The following is a 16,087-nucleotide window of genomic DNA, read 5'->3' on the forward strand; positions in this document are numbered from 1 at the left end:
TATTCGACGTTCTTCTTGAGCTGAGGCCACCAAAACTGACAATTGGTCAGATGGAAAATTTTGAGGAAACCAAAGTGGCCCATGGTTCGGACATCGTGAAACCGTCGAAGGACCACCACCCAGAGACTACTTGGTATGTATATTTTTGACCCTTTCCAAGACAATCCAGCCGCCGGCTGAGGGTGTTTTGGTGTGCTTGGAACCACTCATCTTTGAGGAGGGCCTTCTGAATGCCCTTGGTTAGTTCAGACAGCTGGGGTTTTGTTGGAAAGGCAACCGGAGGCAGAGGAGGGAGGGGGAGGGAACGGCAGGTGACTTAGCAATAGGTGTGACACAGGAGCAGCTATGTTGTTGTGGGGGAGGGGATATCCCAGTTTATTTGGGGAGGGGGCTTGCTCCTTTTCTGAAGTTTCTGGGGAATTCTGTCCAGGCAGAGCTAGAATCAGGGAGCAAGGAAGGGAGACCTTCTTCTAAAGCCCCCCCACCCCATGCCCTTAGGACTCCCAATCCCATCTCCCCCTCTGTCCTCCCCCAGGAACTATTTGAAGACCCCTGGAGGGATTAGGGTTTGCCCTCCTTGCAAGGGGGGTGGGGGGAAGAATGGTAGGAATTGGGGCTTTACTCTCCTTCCTCAAAAGCCTCTTGTGGGCAGACAGGGGACGGGGGGGGGGCTTGGCTGAAGGGGGCATCCCATCCAGGAAGGGGAAAGGAGGAAGTTTGCAGGTGCGTACAGGTTTATGTGTGTGAGTGCATTCTTTATGTGGGGGGGGAGTTATTACCCCCCAATAAAAAAATATTAAGAGATGCTCAGTAGGGATGAAATGCTCCGGTTTGGACCGGATCAGGCGATCCGGTAGCGATGGAGGCGCGTAGTTCAGAAAACCGGTAGCAAAAATCCCTCCCCTCCCCCCACTCATGCCTACCCAATCGCCTGATCCCCACTTGCCTACTTGGCAGCGTTCTGCTTTTTTCGGGCTCTCTCCTGCCTTGCTTTGCTTCGGCTGCTTCAATCAATTGCATCAGCTAGCAACTTAATCTGCCTGCCTGCCTGGAATCCATCTCATGGTGAGCAACTCAATCTGCCTTCTCCCTTGAATTGGGGAAGTAACCGGGATCTTTTTTTGGGGGGGAGGGGGGAGCTTTAAAAAAAATAGTTAATTGGGAGGTTTTTTTAAGGAGTTCTTTTTTTAGACATAGCAATTGAAAGTTAAGGAAGTTTTAAATTTAGCTGCTTTTATCTAAAAATATAAATAAAATAAAATAATAACATAAAATATTTGTGCAGCTTTCTGAGATTTGGTGTGTTTCTGTAGCATTTCACTCCAACTACACAAACACATAAAATCTCACAAAGCTGTATTTGGCATTTTGTGTGTGTGTGTCAGTCAGTTGTCTTGTGTTGTATGTGTATAAAGTGTGAAAGTTGGTTTTTGAGCTTTTTGTGGCTGTGTGAGGTTCCTGCTTGTTGCAGGGGCCATTTTGGGTGAAGTGCGGCTGCTTTTACATTGTGTGTGAGTCTGTTTGTGTTGTGTTATGTAGTGTGTGTGTAAAGTGTGAAAGTTGGTTTTTGGTACCTCTTATTGTTTTGTGTACTTTGTTTATTATTATTATTATTGGCCAATAACAAAACATTTTATTATTTATTGTTATTGGCCATGCCCACCCAGTCACCTGACCACCAAGCCATGCACACCAATTAAACCATGGCCACCGAAACGGTAGGGAAAATTTTTAGATTTCACTCCTGCCTTGATTTTAGAGAAAGGAAAAACCTCCCCACCCAAAAATCCTGAACACTAAAACTGAGGCAGCTTTTTCCCTATAGAGAAGCAGAGTCCCAACCTTGCCTCGCCCTCTCCTGGTGAAGAGAGGAACTGCATCGATCCATCAGAATAGAGGGACCTTGGAGGTCTTCTAGTCGAAGCCCCTGCTCAGGCAGGAGAGCCTTGCAGAATTACAGAATAATGAAAGGGACCTTGGAGGTCTTCCAGTTCAGACAAATAACTGTCCAGTCTCTTCAGTTCCGCTGGTTAATTGTCCCTCCTGTTAGAAACAGAGGTAAAATCCAGCAGGTTCTGGAGAGGCGGTAGCAGAAATTTTGAGCAGTTCAGAGAACCAGCAAATACCACCTCTGGCTGGCCCCAGAGTGGGGAGGGAATGGGGATTTTGCAGTATCCTTCCCCTGCCACGCCCACCAAGCCACGCCCACAGAACCGGTAGTAAAAAAAATGGATTTCACCACTGGTTAGAAAGTTTTCCCTTCATTCCAGGTTACTTCTCTCCTGGATTAGTTCCCATCCGTTGTTTCTTGTCCTGCCTTTGGGTGCTTTGGAAAACAAGTTGACCCCCTCTTCTTTGGGGCAGCCCCCCAAATACTGGAATGCTGCTATCATGTCACCCCCTAGACCTTCTTTTTTCTAGACTGGCCAAACCCAAATCCTTTGACTGTTTTTCATATGTTTTATCATCTTAGTTCCTTAACTGTGAAGCTAGTGCGAGTGGGGATGTGTACGCTCATAGAATAGAATAGAATAGAATAGAATAGAATAGAATAGAATAGAACAGAATTTATTGGCCAAGTGTGATTGGAGACACAAGGAATTTGTCTTGGTGCATACACTCTGAGTGTACACATAAGAAAAGATACGACAGTGCCCGTGTGATGCCATGATACTAGCATGACGGGGGGGAGTGCGCACTCCTGGCGACGCTAGAGCCCACACGACTCTCATGTCACCACTAGCGCTGACATGACGCAATGCTAGCGTGATGGGGGGGTTGTGCTCCTGGCAATGCAACATGGCATCTCTGGGGCATGCATGATCCATGCCAACAGAGATCGGGGAGCTCTGGAGTAAAGTGATCTGCTACTGCATGAGGCCATCTGAGCTACCATTGGTTGCCTTGAGTGAGAAGGGATACACTGTTGCTGCTTTCTAGCCCCATCTAGTGGCCAGAGGGACAATGTGCCTTAACATACAATCTTCACATACGGTTGTTGTCCTCTAGCCCCATCTAGTGGCCAGAGGGACAAAATATCAAGTATATTGTTTGAAGCTGACTCAACCCATTTTACCCGTCAGGCTGCGCTCTCAAACCAAGTATGTGCTGGGAAGCCAGGCTCCATTTCCTTTAGCATTTCAGGAAGGCAGGAGCACGAAGAAGAATCCATCTTAAACTGCAGCATCATGTGGTCATCCAAGGACAAATCCACGTCCCACACACAGAGCATCCCTGGTCAGATTTAAATTGCTTGTATTTATTAATTGTTCTGTTCAGCACTAACTTAATTCTGCCTATCTTGTACTTGGTTCTTATTGTATGTATCCCTATTTTCCTCCTTTTCACCGTATCTTGTTCTTCTAATAAGGCATTCAGATCTACGGACAAAGTCTGTTTTACTGGAGGATAGGTGGGTTTAGCTTCATGTCGAGCTGCACACAGACTAACGTGTAGTGAGGAAAGAATGGGGGGTGTTTCCTTGTTTCCTGCCTTTATGGTCAGTGTGTCCTGTCTGACGGTGGTCTTCAGCCCCCGGCTGTGGATCAATACCGGCCTGCAGCCTATTAACAGCTGGTCCGCACAAGTGAGCAAAGTTGCATCTGTGCATCTGCAGGAACTAGAGAGCGTCCATCCTCCTACCCCGTCTCCCCCGGTCCATGGAAAAATTCTCTTCTATGAAGATGGTCCCTGGTGCACAAAAGATCAGGGACCTCTGCTGTCTGCTCTCTGTGATTTTCCTCATGATGTTCCTGCTGTTTTGGTTTACTGAACGGTGCTCCTGGTTGCCTCTCTTATTTACCAACAAGATAAGCGGTGTGGCTCAGGCTGTAAGATAGCCTGTTATTAAACACAGCTGCCTGCAATTACTGCAGGCTCGAGTCCCACCAGGCCCAAGGTTGACTCAGCATCCATCCTTTATAAGGTAGGTAAAATGAGGACCCAGATTGTTGGGGGGGCAATAAATTGACTTTGTAAATATACAAATAGAATGAGACTATTGCCTTACACAATGTAAGCCGCCCTGAGTCTTCGGAGAAGGGCGGGATATAAATGTAAATAATAATAAAAAAAAGATATTCATTTACACAAAGCCATGTTCAGTGTCAGTGTCTCTGACTCCATTTGGACGCTGGTGGCGCAATTCCCCAACAGAAATCCCCTTCCTCGAACTCTTTACAGGAGTGGTCTTTGAACCCAATGGCCTTTTCTTGGAACTGCTTTTGGTGTTGGATACGGGGGGAAGAAACCTGGGGAAGGGGCTCCAGGAAGGGGCACAACTCATAGAGACATCGGTCAGTCACGGCCTCCTACGGATTGTTCTCGTCTCTTGCAGGTCAGTAGAAGAGTCAGCGACACGCAGGAACCGAGCAAGGCCCTGGAAGAGGACACCAAAGAGATAGCAGTCCTGGGCCGCCCCTTCCAGCTGGGGATGCTTTACGGCTGTCATCCCAGGTGGGAGCTGGAGGAAAGGTTGATGGGTCTCGGGAGGAACGGCAGGAAGGAGATGGGCACTGCCAGAGATGGGCAGGCTCAGGCCAGGGACAGAGTTGAGCTCCTGGGCACATGGCCTACTAGTAGCAGTTAACTAAGTAGGAGCTGCTAGCCGGGAATGTGTATCCATCCCTTGGCCAGGCACACAGCAGGCCCGGCCTTGCCTGCCAATCAGAGGGTCGGTTTCCAAACCAAAGTCTGTGAAATGATTTGGAAAATGGTATAAAAAAAGGAGAATCCAGAGGGCTGAAGTGGGGGGTGTAATTCTCAGGTTATGGTCTTGGTGCTTTTCTCGGGTGGGTGGGGAAAGGCCTGGAGAGAGAAGAAGCCTCTGAATCCCTGATGAAAGACATGGCTTCTCCAGGGATCTTGGACATCTTTCTGGAAACCAAGAGGTTCCCTTTCCTCTCTACTCTGTCAAAAGGAGAATCCAGAGGGCTGAAGTGGAGGGTGTAATTTGTAAGTTGACTTTGTAAATATACAAATAGAATGAGACTATTGCCTTACACACTGTAAGCCGCCCTGAGTCTTTGGAGAAGGGTGGGATATAAATGTAAATAAATAAAAATAAATAAATAATTCTCAGGTTATGGTCTTGGTGCTTTTCTGAGGTGGGTGGGTGGGGAAAGGCCTGGAGAGAGAAGAAGCCTCTGAATCCCTGATGAAAGACATGGCTTCTCCAGGGACCTTGGACATCTTTCTGGAAACCAAGAGGTTCATAGAAATTCCCTTTCCTCTCTACTCTGTCAAAAGCCTTTCGACTTTGCAATATTTTGCAAAATGGGAAGGAAGCTTCTCTGGTGATGGCCGGACAGAACAAATGAGGGAACCCTCCAGGGGAAATGATGCCTTCCTTGTCCCATCTCTCTGGAGGTCCTCTATCCAGCTGCAGGTGTTTGGAAGATGGTCTTCAATTTATGACCTTGTTCTTGTGTTTCTTGCAGGAGTCACCCTTTGGGATTACAGCTCTCTTCAGAAGGACCTGACCATCAAGCCTCAGCCCAAGACAGAATCTGAAATCATTGCATCTGACAGCATAGATGATAAGGCTTCTGCCCTGGACATCTCAGCCTCCCTCAAGGCCAGTTTCCTGGGAGGATTGGTTGAAGTGGGGGGGGGTCGGCCCAGTATCTTTGCGACAAAAAGAAGTCCAAGCAACAGGCCAGAGTCACCCTTTAGTACAAAACCACCACCAAGTACGAACAGCTGACCATGAGCCACCTGGGAATCCAGAATGTCTCTTACCCAGCTGTCTTTGAGCAGGGCACAGCCACCCACGTGGTCACTGCCATCCTCTACGGAGCCTTTGTCTTTGACCGAAAAGTTTCTTCAATGGAGACGGTGAAAAATATTCAAGGAAGTCTTCAGCTTACAGTCAAGAAGCTGATATCCATCACGGGAGAAGCAGAGCTCAAACTGACTGAGAAGGAGAAAGAGAATGCTCTGAGGTTTAGTTGCAAGTTCCACGGAGACTTTTCTTTGGAGAGAAATCCAGTCACTTTCCAAGATGCCATCAAAGTTTATGAAACTCTCCCAAAAATGTTAGGGGAACATGTGGAGAAGGCTGTTCCTATGAAGGTCTGGCTCTACCCACTGACCAAGCTGGACACTAGAGCAGCTAAGATGGTCCATGAGATCAGCCTAACATTGATCTTTGATGCTCAAAACATCTTGGAGGAACTCAACGAAATCCAGATGCAAAGCAACGATCTAGCCAAGAATCCCATGGCTGAGACCTTCCCTGAGATCAAGAGGAAGATCCAACAGTTCAAGGATCTGTGCAAGCAACACAGGCAGATTTTCCAGAAACAGCTGGCCAGAGTGTTGCCTTCCATCTGGGGAGGAGGGCAGGAGGAAGGGACCCTGGGGGACATCTTGATGTCCGTCAACCAGTCACCTTTCAGCAGCCAAAGACTCCATGAATTTCTAGACAGCAAGAAAAGAGAAATTAACTTTATCAAATCTTATCTGACTATTCTAAATAATATAAAAGTTATCTCATCTCAGAACCAACTGGAAGAAATAGTTCTGAACCTCAGAATGTATATGTGGTCTCCTTTATATTCACCTCTTTATGTAAAAAGGAGCCATTTCTTTTGAGCTTACAGGACCGGCTTCAGAAACAATTCTTGCAAGAATCGGTGAAGTCCACAAGGTCCACTCCTGGACAGAAGGAAGACACGGCCTGGTTTGAGGACAAGGGGTGGACCCGCAATGCTCGCCAAGCTGCCAAATCCATCAAAGACTTTCTCAGTGTCAATCAATCCAATGAGAAGGTCCGCTTTGTTGTGGCCTCACTGCCAGATGTGGACAACCCAGGAGCCTCAATATAACTTTATGAAGATGAAAGGCTGGTCAACAAGAACTTTGAGTTGCCCTCAAAACCTCTCCCTTTCCTGATTCCTGAACTGAGACACAACAGCATTCAGCTGAAGTTTCAACCAGCTGATTATGGAAACGCTACAATCTCCAACTATGTGGTAGACTTTAAGACTGCAGGGGAGGAACATTGGCAAACCATGAGGACAGAGGACACCAGGGAGACGTTCCTGTTGAAAGATCTGCCTCCAAACACGGAGTACCAGTTCCAGTACGCTGCTTGTTGCAAGCTTGTATTTAGTAAATCCAGTGACCTGAGCTCACCCATAAAGATCCTTCCCACCAGCCCTCCTGAGAAATTAAGAATGCATCATCTTCTGTCATTTCTGTGGCCTGGATGAGCCCCAGCATCATTGCCTCAGGAGTTGTGGTCAAGGAATACAAGGTGGAGTACAGAACGATGGAAGTTGAATACGGAAATGGCCAATGGACTGAAAAAAGAACTGGGAGAAAAACAGAGTTTTTCAGCATTGAAGACCTTAAGTCCCAGACGGCATACAGAATACGGGTGTTGGCCATGTGTGATAACGGAGCTCTGGGTGTCCTCAGTGAGGAGATGAAGGTCTCCAAAACACTGGAGGAAGAAACTGCAGACAATGTAACCCACCAATTCCTTCAGGAAAGCTCCCTGGTGGAGTACAGACAGCCATTAGTGTTTGCCCTTCCTCTGCAGAAAGTCCCATCAGATGCCTCCACCTCTTCTCTCGTGTATCAGCTTGGAAAGCAGAATCCAGAAGTGCCCAACAAAGTGATCCTGGTCATAGGAGAAACAGGATGTGGGAAAACTGCTCTGATCAATGGGATGATCAATTATATCCTGGGTGTCCAGTGGGAAGATAATTTCAGATTCAAACTCATTCATGAAACCTCCTAGAAATGTGAAGCTGGAAGCAGGATGTCTGAAGTCAGAGCCTATGTGGTGAACCATCAGAAGGGCTTCCGAATTCCCTATTCTCTCACCATCATTGACACTCCAGGATTTGGAGGCACAAGAGAGCAAGACAAACTGGTTGAGGAGCAACTCCTGGAGTTTTTCTCCACCCCAGGGGGCATTGACCATGTGGATGCCATCTGCTTGGTGGCCCAGGCCTTCCTTGCCCATTCAACTCACATCCAAAAACGTGTCTTTGATTCCATGCTCTCCATGTTGGGAAAAGACCTGAAGGAAAACATCCAACTCCTCATCACCTTTGCTGATGTGGGGACCCCACCTGTCCTGGAGGCCCTCAAGGAGGATCACCTGCCATGTGCTCAGGATGAGTCGGGAATCCCTCTGCACTTCAGATTCAACCATTCAGCCCTCTTTGCTCCCCAAGAAAATGGAGGAAGCCCGAATGCTGCTGCTGAAATGTTCTGGAAAATGGGCACCAAGAGCATGAAGAATTTCTTTGACTCATTAAAGATGGTGGAGACCAAAAGTTTAACCTTGACCATGAAGGTCCTCAAGGAACGTCAGGAGCTGGAAGCTGCTCTTAGAAGACCTCCCCCACCTAAAGTTGAGCAAGTGCACCATGCATAATATGACATGCATTCATATTAGGGGACCCCTTGGAAACAGGAGAAAAGCTCTTACAAGAAATAGAAAAAATTGGAACTATAACAGGCCTGAAAATAAATAAAAACAAAACAAAGATAATTACAAAGAACCTCATGAAAAAACAGGATAAGAAATTAGAGGAGAAACCAGGAATTATCAAAAAGGTAAAGTACCTGGGCTTACAGCAAAAATATCTTCAATAAAGGAAGACAATTACTCTAAATTATTGCAACAAATTCAAAAAGACTTAGAAAATTGGGCAAAACTACAAATTTCAGTGATTGGGAGAATCACCACGATAAAGATAAACATCTTACCTAAACAGTACCTATAAAATTGGGGAGAATATTTTTTGACAAATTGAATAAAATTATTAGTAAATTTATTTGGCTAGGGAAAAAACCCCAAATCAAATTTAAAATGTTACAAGATGCCAGAAGTAAGCATGGATTTGGGAAATATATCACCAGGCTGCAGTATTGTCATGGCTTAGAGAATGGATAAACTTGAAGAATGGAAGAATTTTAACAATAGAGGGCCACGACTTGCAAAAAGGTTGGCAAACCTTTATCTGGGATGGAAAAGACAAAGCCCATAAATATTTCCAGAGGCATCAAGTGAGAGAAGTACTATTAGAAACCTGGACAAAAATTAAAAGGAATTTCTATCCAAAAATTCCAAGATGGGTGTTGACAATGGAGGTCTACCCTAACTTAATTGACCTGAATAAAATAGTAACATACAAGGAACTGTTAGATAGATTAGGGAATTTGAAATCTAGACAAAAATTATTAGAAGAAGGAATCAAAATTGACTGGTGGCCCTATTTACAAATTCAAACAAAATACAAAAAAGACAGTAGTATATGGATTCCAAACTGACCAACAGGAAATGGATAAAATATTAACTGGGTCTGAAGAGAAAATAATTACCAAAATATATAAATGCCTCCTTCAGTTTAAAATGGAGGAGGAAACGGTGAAGGAAACGATTATAATTTGGGCAATTTTTTGGGGGTATAATATTGAGTTAGAGGATTGGGAAAAATTATGGAGAACAAATTATAAGATGACATTGTTGGCCGCCTACAAAGAAAATACTTACAAATGTTTTATAGGGTGGCATTTACCCCCGGTGAGATTGGCCAAGATATCCCAGAAAAATACACTGTATTGCTGGAAATGCAACTATCAACATGGGACATACTTGCACATGTGGTGGACATGTCCCAGTGCAAAAACATACTGGTTAAAAGTCCAAAATTGGATAGAGGAAATGACAGGGGGAAAAATTGCTATTAAACCCGAATTATTTTTATTGGGAATTATCAAACAAAAGATTAGAAAAGAAATTTACTACCTCATATTACATATAATTGCGGCCGCCAGAATTTCATTTCAACAAAATTGGAAGCAAAAATTTGCTCCATCAAACTCGATGATAATTAAAAAAGTGCTAGAATGTGCAGAAGCAGATAAATTAACAGGGAAATAAAAGACCGAGAGGAAACGATATATTACGAAACATGAGAAAGAATCTAAAATTAGTTTAGTTTAGTTTAGTTTAATTTGATTTCTATACCGCCCTTCTCCCCAAGGACTCAGGGCGGTTTACAGCCAGATAAAACACAATTATACATATAACATAAAAGTTTAAAAAACCTGTTAAAAAACTAATTCAATTTGGCCGAGTTAAGACTTAAAAACAATAATAAAACTACAATAAAACCCCTATTAAAATTACTATTACTTCAAGCCAGCCCTGCACGGTAAAACAAAAACGTCTTCAACTCGCGATGAAAGGTCCGGAGGTCAGGGAGTTGTCGTAACCCTGGAGGCAGCTCATTCCAGAGGGCAGGTGCCCCCACAGAAAAGGCCCTCCCCCTGGGGGTCACCAGTCGACATTGTTTGATGGACGGCACCCTGAGGAGGCCCTCCCTATGGGAGCGCACAGGTCGATGGGAGGCTATTGGTGGCAGCAGGCGGTCCTGTAAATAGCCCAGTCCTATGCCATGGAGCGCTTTAAAGGTGGTAACCAACACCTTGAATTGCACCCGGAAGACCACAGGAAGCCAGTGCAGCTTGTGCAGGAAGGGTGTTATATGGGAGCCTCGAGCTGCTCCCTCTATTACCCGCGCAGCCGCATTCTGGACCAACTGGAGCCTCCGGGTGCTCTTCAAGGGGAGCCCCATGTAGAGAGCATTGCAGTAGTCCAGGCGGGAAGTGACGAGGGCATGAGTGACCGTGCATAGGGAATCCCGGTCTAGAAAGGGGCGCAACTGGCATATCAGGCATACCTGATAAAAAGCTCCCCTGGAGACGGTCGTCATATGCTCTGCAAAGGACAACCGTCCATCCAGGAGGATGCCTAAGTTGCGAACCCTCTCCATTGGGGCCAATGACTCGCCCTCAACAGTCAGCGATGGCATCAGCTGGCTGTACCGGGATGCCGGCATCCACAGCCACTCAGTCTTGGAAGGGTTGAGTCGAAGCCTGTTCTTCCCCATCCAAACCCGCATGGCCTCCAGACACCGGGACATCACTTCAACGACTTCGTTGGGGTGGTTAGGGGTGGAAATGTACAGCTGAGTATCATCAGCATACAGATGGTATTGCACCCCAAAACCACAAATGATCTCGCCCAGCGGCTTTATATAGATGTTGAAGAGGAGAGGCGAGAGAACCAACCCCTGTGGCACCCCATACATGAAGTGCCTTACGGCCGATCTCTGCCCTCCTGCCAACACCGTCTGCGACCGGTCAGAGCGATAGGAGGAGAACCTATCTGTGCCCCCCACTCCTAAACCCCCCAGCCATCGCAGCAAGATACCATGGTCGATGGTGTCAAAAGCCGCTGAGAGATCTAATAGGACCAGGGCACAGGAAGAGCCCCTGTCCCGAGCCCTCCAGAGATCATCTACCAACGTGACCAAAGCCGTCTTCGTGCTGTACCCAGGCCTGAAACCAGACTGGAACGGGTCTAGATAGACAGTTTCATCCAGGTACTGGGGGAGCTGTCGTGCCACCACACTCTCAACAACCTTCGCCACAAAACAAAGGTTGGAGACCGGACGATAGTTCGCTAAAACAGCTGGGTCCAGGGAGGGCTTCTTGAGGAGGGGCTTCACCACCACCTCTTTCGGAGCGGTAGGGACAACACCCTCAATCAAAGAAGCGTTGACAATTCCCTGGAGCCAGCCTCGTGTAACCGGCTGTGTGGCCAGTACCAACCAGGAGGGATACGGGTCCAATAAACATGTGGTTGCATTCAGCCTCCCCAGTATCCTGTCCATGTCCTCGGGAGCCACAGTATCGAACTCTTCCCAGATAATGTCATCAAGACTTACCTCCGTCATCCTGTCCGAATCTACCCAATTTGAGTCCAAACCATCCCGGATCTGAGCGATTTTATCGTGCAGATATTGTCCAAAATCCTCAGCACGCCCTTGCAAGGGGTCATCCCGCGCTTCCTGATGAAGGAGGGAGCGGATTACCCTAAACAGGGCGGCTGGGCGATTATCTGCCGATGCAATAAGAGCGGAAACATAATCACGTTTTGCTGCTCTTATCGCCACTAGATAAGTCTGAATATAAGACCTTACTAGTGTTCGGTCGGATTCAGAATGGCTGGCCCTCCATCCACTCTCTAGGCGTCTTTTCTGGCGTTTCATCTCTCTCAGCTCCTCAGAGAACCAAGGAGCCAGTCGAGATCGATGCCGGATCAGAGGCCACAAAGGCACGACACGGTCCAAAGCCCCAGCTGCCGCCCTTTCCCAGGCGGCGGCTAGTTCTTCAGCCGAGCCATGGGCTAGATCCTCAGGAAATGGCCCAAGCTCTGTCAGAAACTTCTCTGGGTCCATCAGGCGCCTGGGACAGAACCAATGAATCGGCCCCGTCTCCCTGCGGTGTTGGATGGCGGTACGGAAGTCGAGTCGAAGGAGCGAATGATCTGACCATGACAGGGGTTCGATGACTAAATCCCCTAATTCTAGATCATTCAGCCACTGCCCAGAGACAAAAATCAGATCCAGCATGCCTCCCCCGATGTGAGTGGGGCCATTAACTAACTGGGTCAGGTCCATGGCCGTCATGGAAGCCATGAACTCCCGAGCTGCCGTTGATGCTTCACCGATCGACGGCAGGTTGAAATCCCCCATAACCATAAGTCTGGGGGTATCAACCGCTATCCTGGCTATCACATCTAACAGCTCAGGCAGAGCTGCTGTCAGGCAGCAAGGAGCCAGGTACATAATCAGCAAGCCCACCTGTATCCTCTGACCCCACTTCACATAGAGAGACTCACAACCGGTTATCTGTGGTACAGTGGCCTCCCTCGGATCCAGACTCTCCTTAATAATAACCGCCACCCCCCCACCCCTACCTTGGGCCCTCGGCTGGTGAAATGCTCGGAAACCCGGTGGGCACATTTCCACAAGGGGCACCCCCCCTTCCGTGCCCAACCAAGTCTCCGAAATGCCCATCAGGTCCGCACCCCCCTCTTGTATAAGATCAAAAATAAGGGGGGCTCTATTCACCATGGACCTGGCATTACACAGCCTCAGCCAAAGGTCCAGGCTCTGGGGATTCCAGCCACTCGGGGAACGAGGGAAGTCAGAAGGACCGGAGTGCGCGATCGCTCGCAAACAGCGGGTGCGCACTCCCCGAACAAGATGCGGGCCCCCGCTTCTGCCATATCTGCCCCTCCCAATTACCGTGCCAATGGAACAGCCCCCATAGAATTTAGATCCAGCCTCCTCCTTCGCCTCCGAACCTAATACAGCTATGCCACGAGCCCTCGCAGGGGCTGGCCCTCTCCTCTCCTTACCCTCCCACCCCTTAAAAACCCTTTATTTAAAAAGCCCCGAAGACTCTTCTTTGCCGCATGCCACCTCTCGGGATTCCAAAATCAGTCATCGAGGTAGGCCCTCGATAAAGTGGAGGGCCACATCTGCGAGAAGGGGGAATCTCGCAGACCAAGGAGTTCCGCTGCCGAATACATGTGATTTGAAGAATGGCGAGTGTTCTCATCCCGGCCAGTCCAGATGGCAAATCTCCGATTAGGATCAATCCAAGGCCTAAATCGGCAAGTCACACCCACTCGGCTTCAGAGCGGCCCCAAGGGGAAAAGATATCACCAACGCCACCAACGCCAACGCTGCCTCAAGAGCGCCGCCGCCACCAAAAGATGTCGCCACCGCCATCGCTGCAGCTGCCACCCAGTCCAGCCATTCGGGCCTCCAGGAGGCCCCCTCCATGGAGGACGGGGGCTCCTTGGGGCTCCAAAAGGGCGGGGGACATCGCCATCGCCGCCGCCGCTGCCGCCGCAGGAACAGCACCGCCATCACCAGGAACGTCGGGGATATAACCACCGCCGCCAGAAGACACCGCCGCCGCTGCAGCGGCCACACCCCCGAACCCCCGAGAGTGTTCCTCAAGGGCTCCGTGAAACTCCCTCCTGCTGCCTCCTCCTCTGCCACTGGAAAGCAACGCCACCGTCGTCGCCGGGAACGCCGGGAACACCTCTCCCGTGGCCATCAAACGGCCCCACCAACAGAGCCACAGCTTCCCTCGACTTCCCTCGACCTCGTTCGTTGCCAGCCCTGCTCTCTCCGACTGGCGAGTTGTTCAACTAGTCGGGCAGGGGGACCAAAAGAATTGAAACGGTCTCCCCCCGTTCGGGCTGGCTGGAAAAGGACCGCCGTTCCCCTTCACTCTCACAAACGCAGCGCCATCTTGAGCATGCGCTGTTGATTAACGTATAAATGTATAAACATAAGAGAAGATATTATAGAGGAATGAAATAGATAATGTGTAATGGATAGCTATAAAATGTAATGAATATAGAAATTAGTTAGCAATATATAAAATGTATACGTATATAGTTTTGTTAAAAGATTAAATGGATGTTATTAAAGATGCCGGTAGCGGAAAGCTGCAAAAATTTAACAATGATTTTGACTATGTAAATGCTGAATAAAAACTATTTTTTTTAAAAAAAAGGGGGGGGAGGGCAAGTGGGGGAGGTGAACCAATTCACAGCAGACCCTTCCGTCACCAAGTCAAGACTACAGCGTCACCCATGCCAAGTGTCCATTGTCCCTGGCCCAGTCATTGGGGCGGCTCCAGACGGTCCTTGCATGGTCACACCTGCTGGCCACAAGGGTCCCTCAGACAAGATGTTTCCAAGGTCCTGGGGAGCATCTGAGGAACCCCTTGAGGATGCCTGACTTGAGCAGTGGATCTGCAGGATTTTGAGGCCAGGAGATCTTCCTCCCCCAAACAGAGAGCAGATTTGCCCTGTCAGGTGGGCAACCATGTCCCAGGAAGGCAGTTGACTGGATTTTGAAGGTAGTCCAACTCTTAGAACGGGTTCCTAACCTTAAAAGATGTTGGAGAGCAGGAGGAACGTTAACCTTGAGAAGATCTGCAAGGCTCTAGGTGGACAATTGATCTGAGCAGGGGCTGGACTAGATGGCCTCAAGAGACCCTTCCAGTTCTGAGATTTCCCAATTCTATCGATCAGGAAATCTTCTGCTCTGCTTGTTCTCCCCAGGGCCCCGAGTGTGTCCCTTGCCTGTGGACCACCTCATCTGCAACTGGAGCTGGATCCCCCTCCCCCCACACTTCCCAATCCCAGGCACTGAGAAAGCGAACACATCCAAAAAGAAGGAAAGCGAAAGCGAAAGTGAAAGGTATCGCAGGGGCCTGGACTGCCTGGAGGTCACATGATTGAGGATAAAAAGGCCAGGAAAGAAGGCAATACAAAACAGGCCATCTCTCCCCTTGGCTCTTAAGTCACAATGGGTGTTTTAAGTTATGTTCCCCATACACACTCCTGCCTACAAAAGCCAATGTCACTTTGCACCCCTTTATGCAAAGCACCCCCTCTCTTCCAGGCAACCGGGTGCCTTCGCCTGCGACAGGCTGTCTTTATGGCTTTCAGTCCACCCTGGTCCCTCACTCAGGCACCTTCACTTTGTCTATCTTTCCCTCAGGCTAATTTCTCTATCTTTCCCTCAGGCTAATTTCTCTATCTTTCCCTCAGGCTAATTTCTCTACCTTTCCTTCAAGCTAATTTCTCTATCTTTCCCTCAGGCTAATTTCTCTATCTTTCCCTCAGGCTAATTTCTCTATCTTTCCCTCAGGCTAATTTCTCTATCTTTCCCTCAGGCTAATTTCTCTATCTTTCCCTCAGGCTAATTTCTCTACCTTTCCCTCAGGCTAATTTCTCTACCTTTCCCTCAGGCTAATTTCTCTACCTTTCCCTCAGGCTAATTTCTCTATCTTTCCCTCAGGCTAATTTCTCTATCTTTCCCTCAGGCTAATTTCTCTATCTTTCCCTCAGGCTAATTTCTCTTATTTTTCCCTCAGGCTAATTTCTCTATCTTTCCCTCAGGCTAATTTCTCTATCTTTCCCTCAGGCTAATTTCTCTATCTTTCCCTCAGGCTAATTTCTCTACCTTTCCCTCAGGCTAATTTCTCTATCTTTCCCTCAGGCTAATTTCTCTATTTTTCCCTCAGGCTAATTTCTCTACTTTTCCTTCAGGCTAATTTCTCTATCTTTCCCTCAGGCTAATTTCTCTACCTTTCCCTCAGGCTAATTTCTCTACCTTTCCCTCAGGCTAATTTCTCTACCTTTCCCTCAGGCTAATTTCTCTACCTTTCCTTCAGGCTAATT

At 47.9% G+C, this 16,087-nt stretch overlaps 1 protein-coding gene across 2 annotated transcripts; it reads left to right on the forward strand.

Annotated features, from left to right (window-relative positions):
- The first annotated feature begins 1,021 nt into the window (after positions 1-1,021).
- Positions 1,022-8,638, forward strand: LOC131196532 (verrucotoxin subunit beta-like). Of its 2 annotated transcripts, XM_058179383.1 has the most exons (4): positions 1,022-1,065; positions 3,084-3,237; positions 4,337-4,455; positions 5,439-8,638. In XM_058179383.1, the coding sequence occupies exon 4, from the start codon at positions 5,707-5,709 to the stop codon at positions 6,592-6,594; it is 888 nt and encodes a 295-aa protein (XP_058035366.1). In that variant the 5' UTR covers positions 1,022-1,065; positions 3,084-3,237; positions 4,337-4,455; positions 5,439-5,706; the 3' UTR covers positions 6,595-8,638. The 2 variants fall into 2 exon arrangements, with proteins under 2 accessions (XP_058035366.1, XP_058035365.1); XM_058179382.1 differs by lacking the exon at positions 1,022-1,065 and having other exon boundaries at positions 2,541-3,237.
- The last annotated feature ends 7,449 nt before the right edge of the window (positions 8,639-16,087 follow it).

Source organism: Ahaetulla prasina, chromosome 4 (assembly GCF_028640845.1).
Source record: "Ahaetulla prasina isolate Xishuangbanna chromosome 4, ASM2864084v1, whole genome shotgun sequence".
Taxonomy (NCBI): Eukaryota; Metazoa; Chordata; class Lepidosauria; order Squamata; family Colubridae; genus Ahaetulla; species Ahaetulla prasina.

What these genes read in the sequence shown, in the direction of transcription:
- LOC131196532 (XM_058179383.1), top strand. Translation starts at nt 5,707, where the DNA reads ATGAGCCACCTGGGAATCCAGAATGTCTCTTACCCAGCTGTCTTTGAG.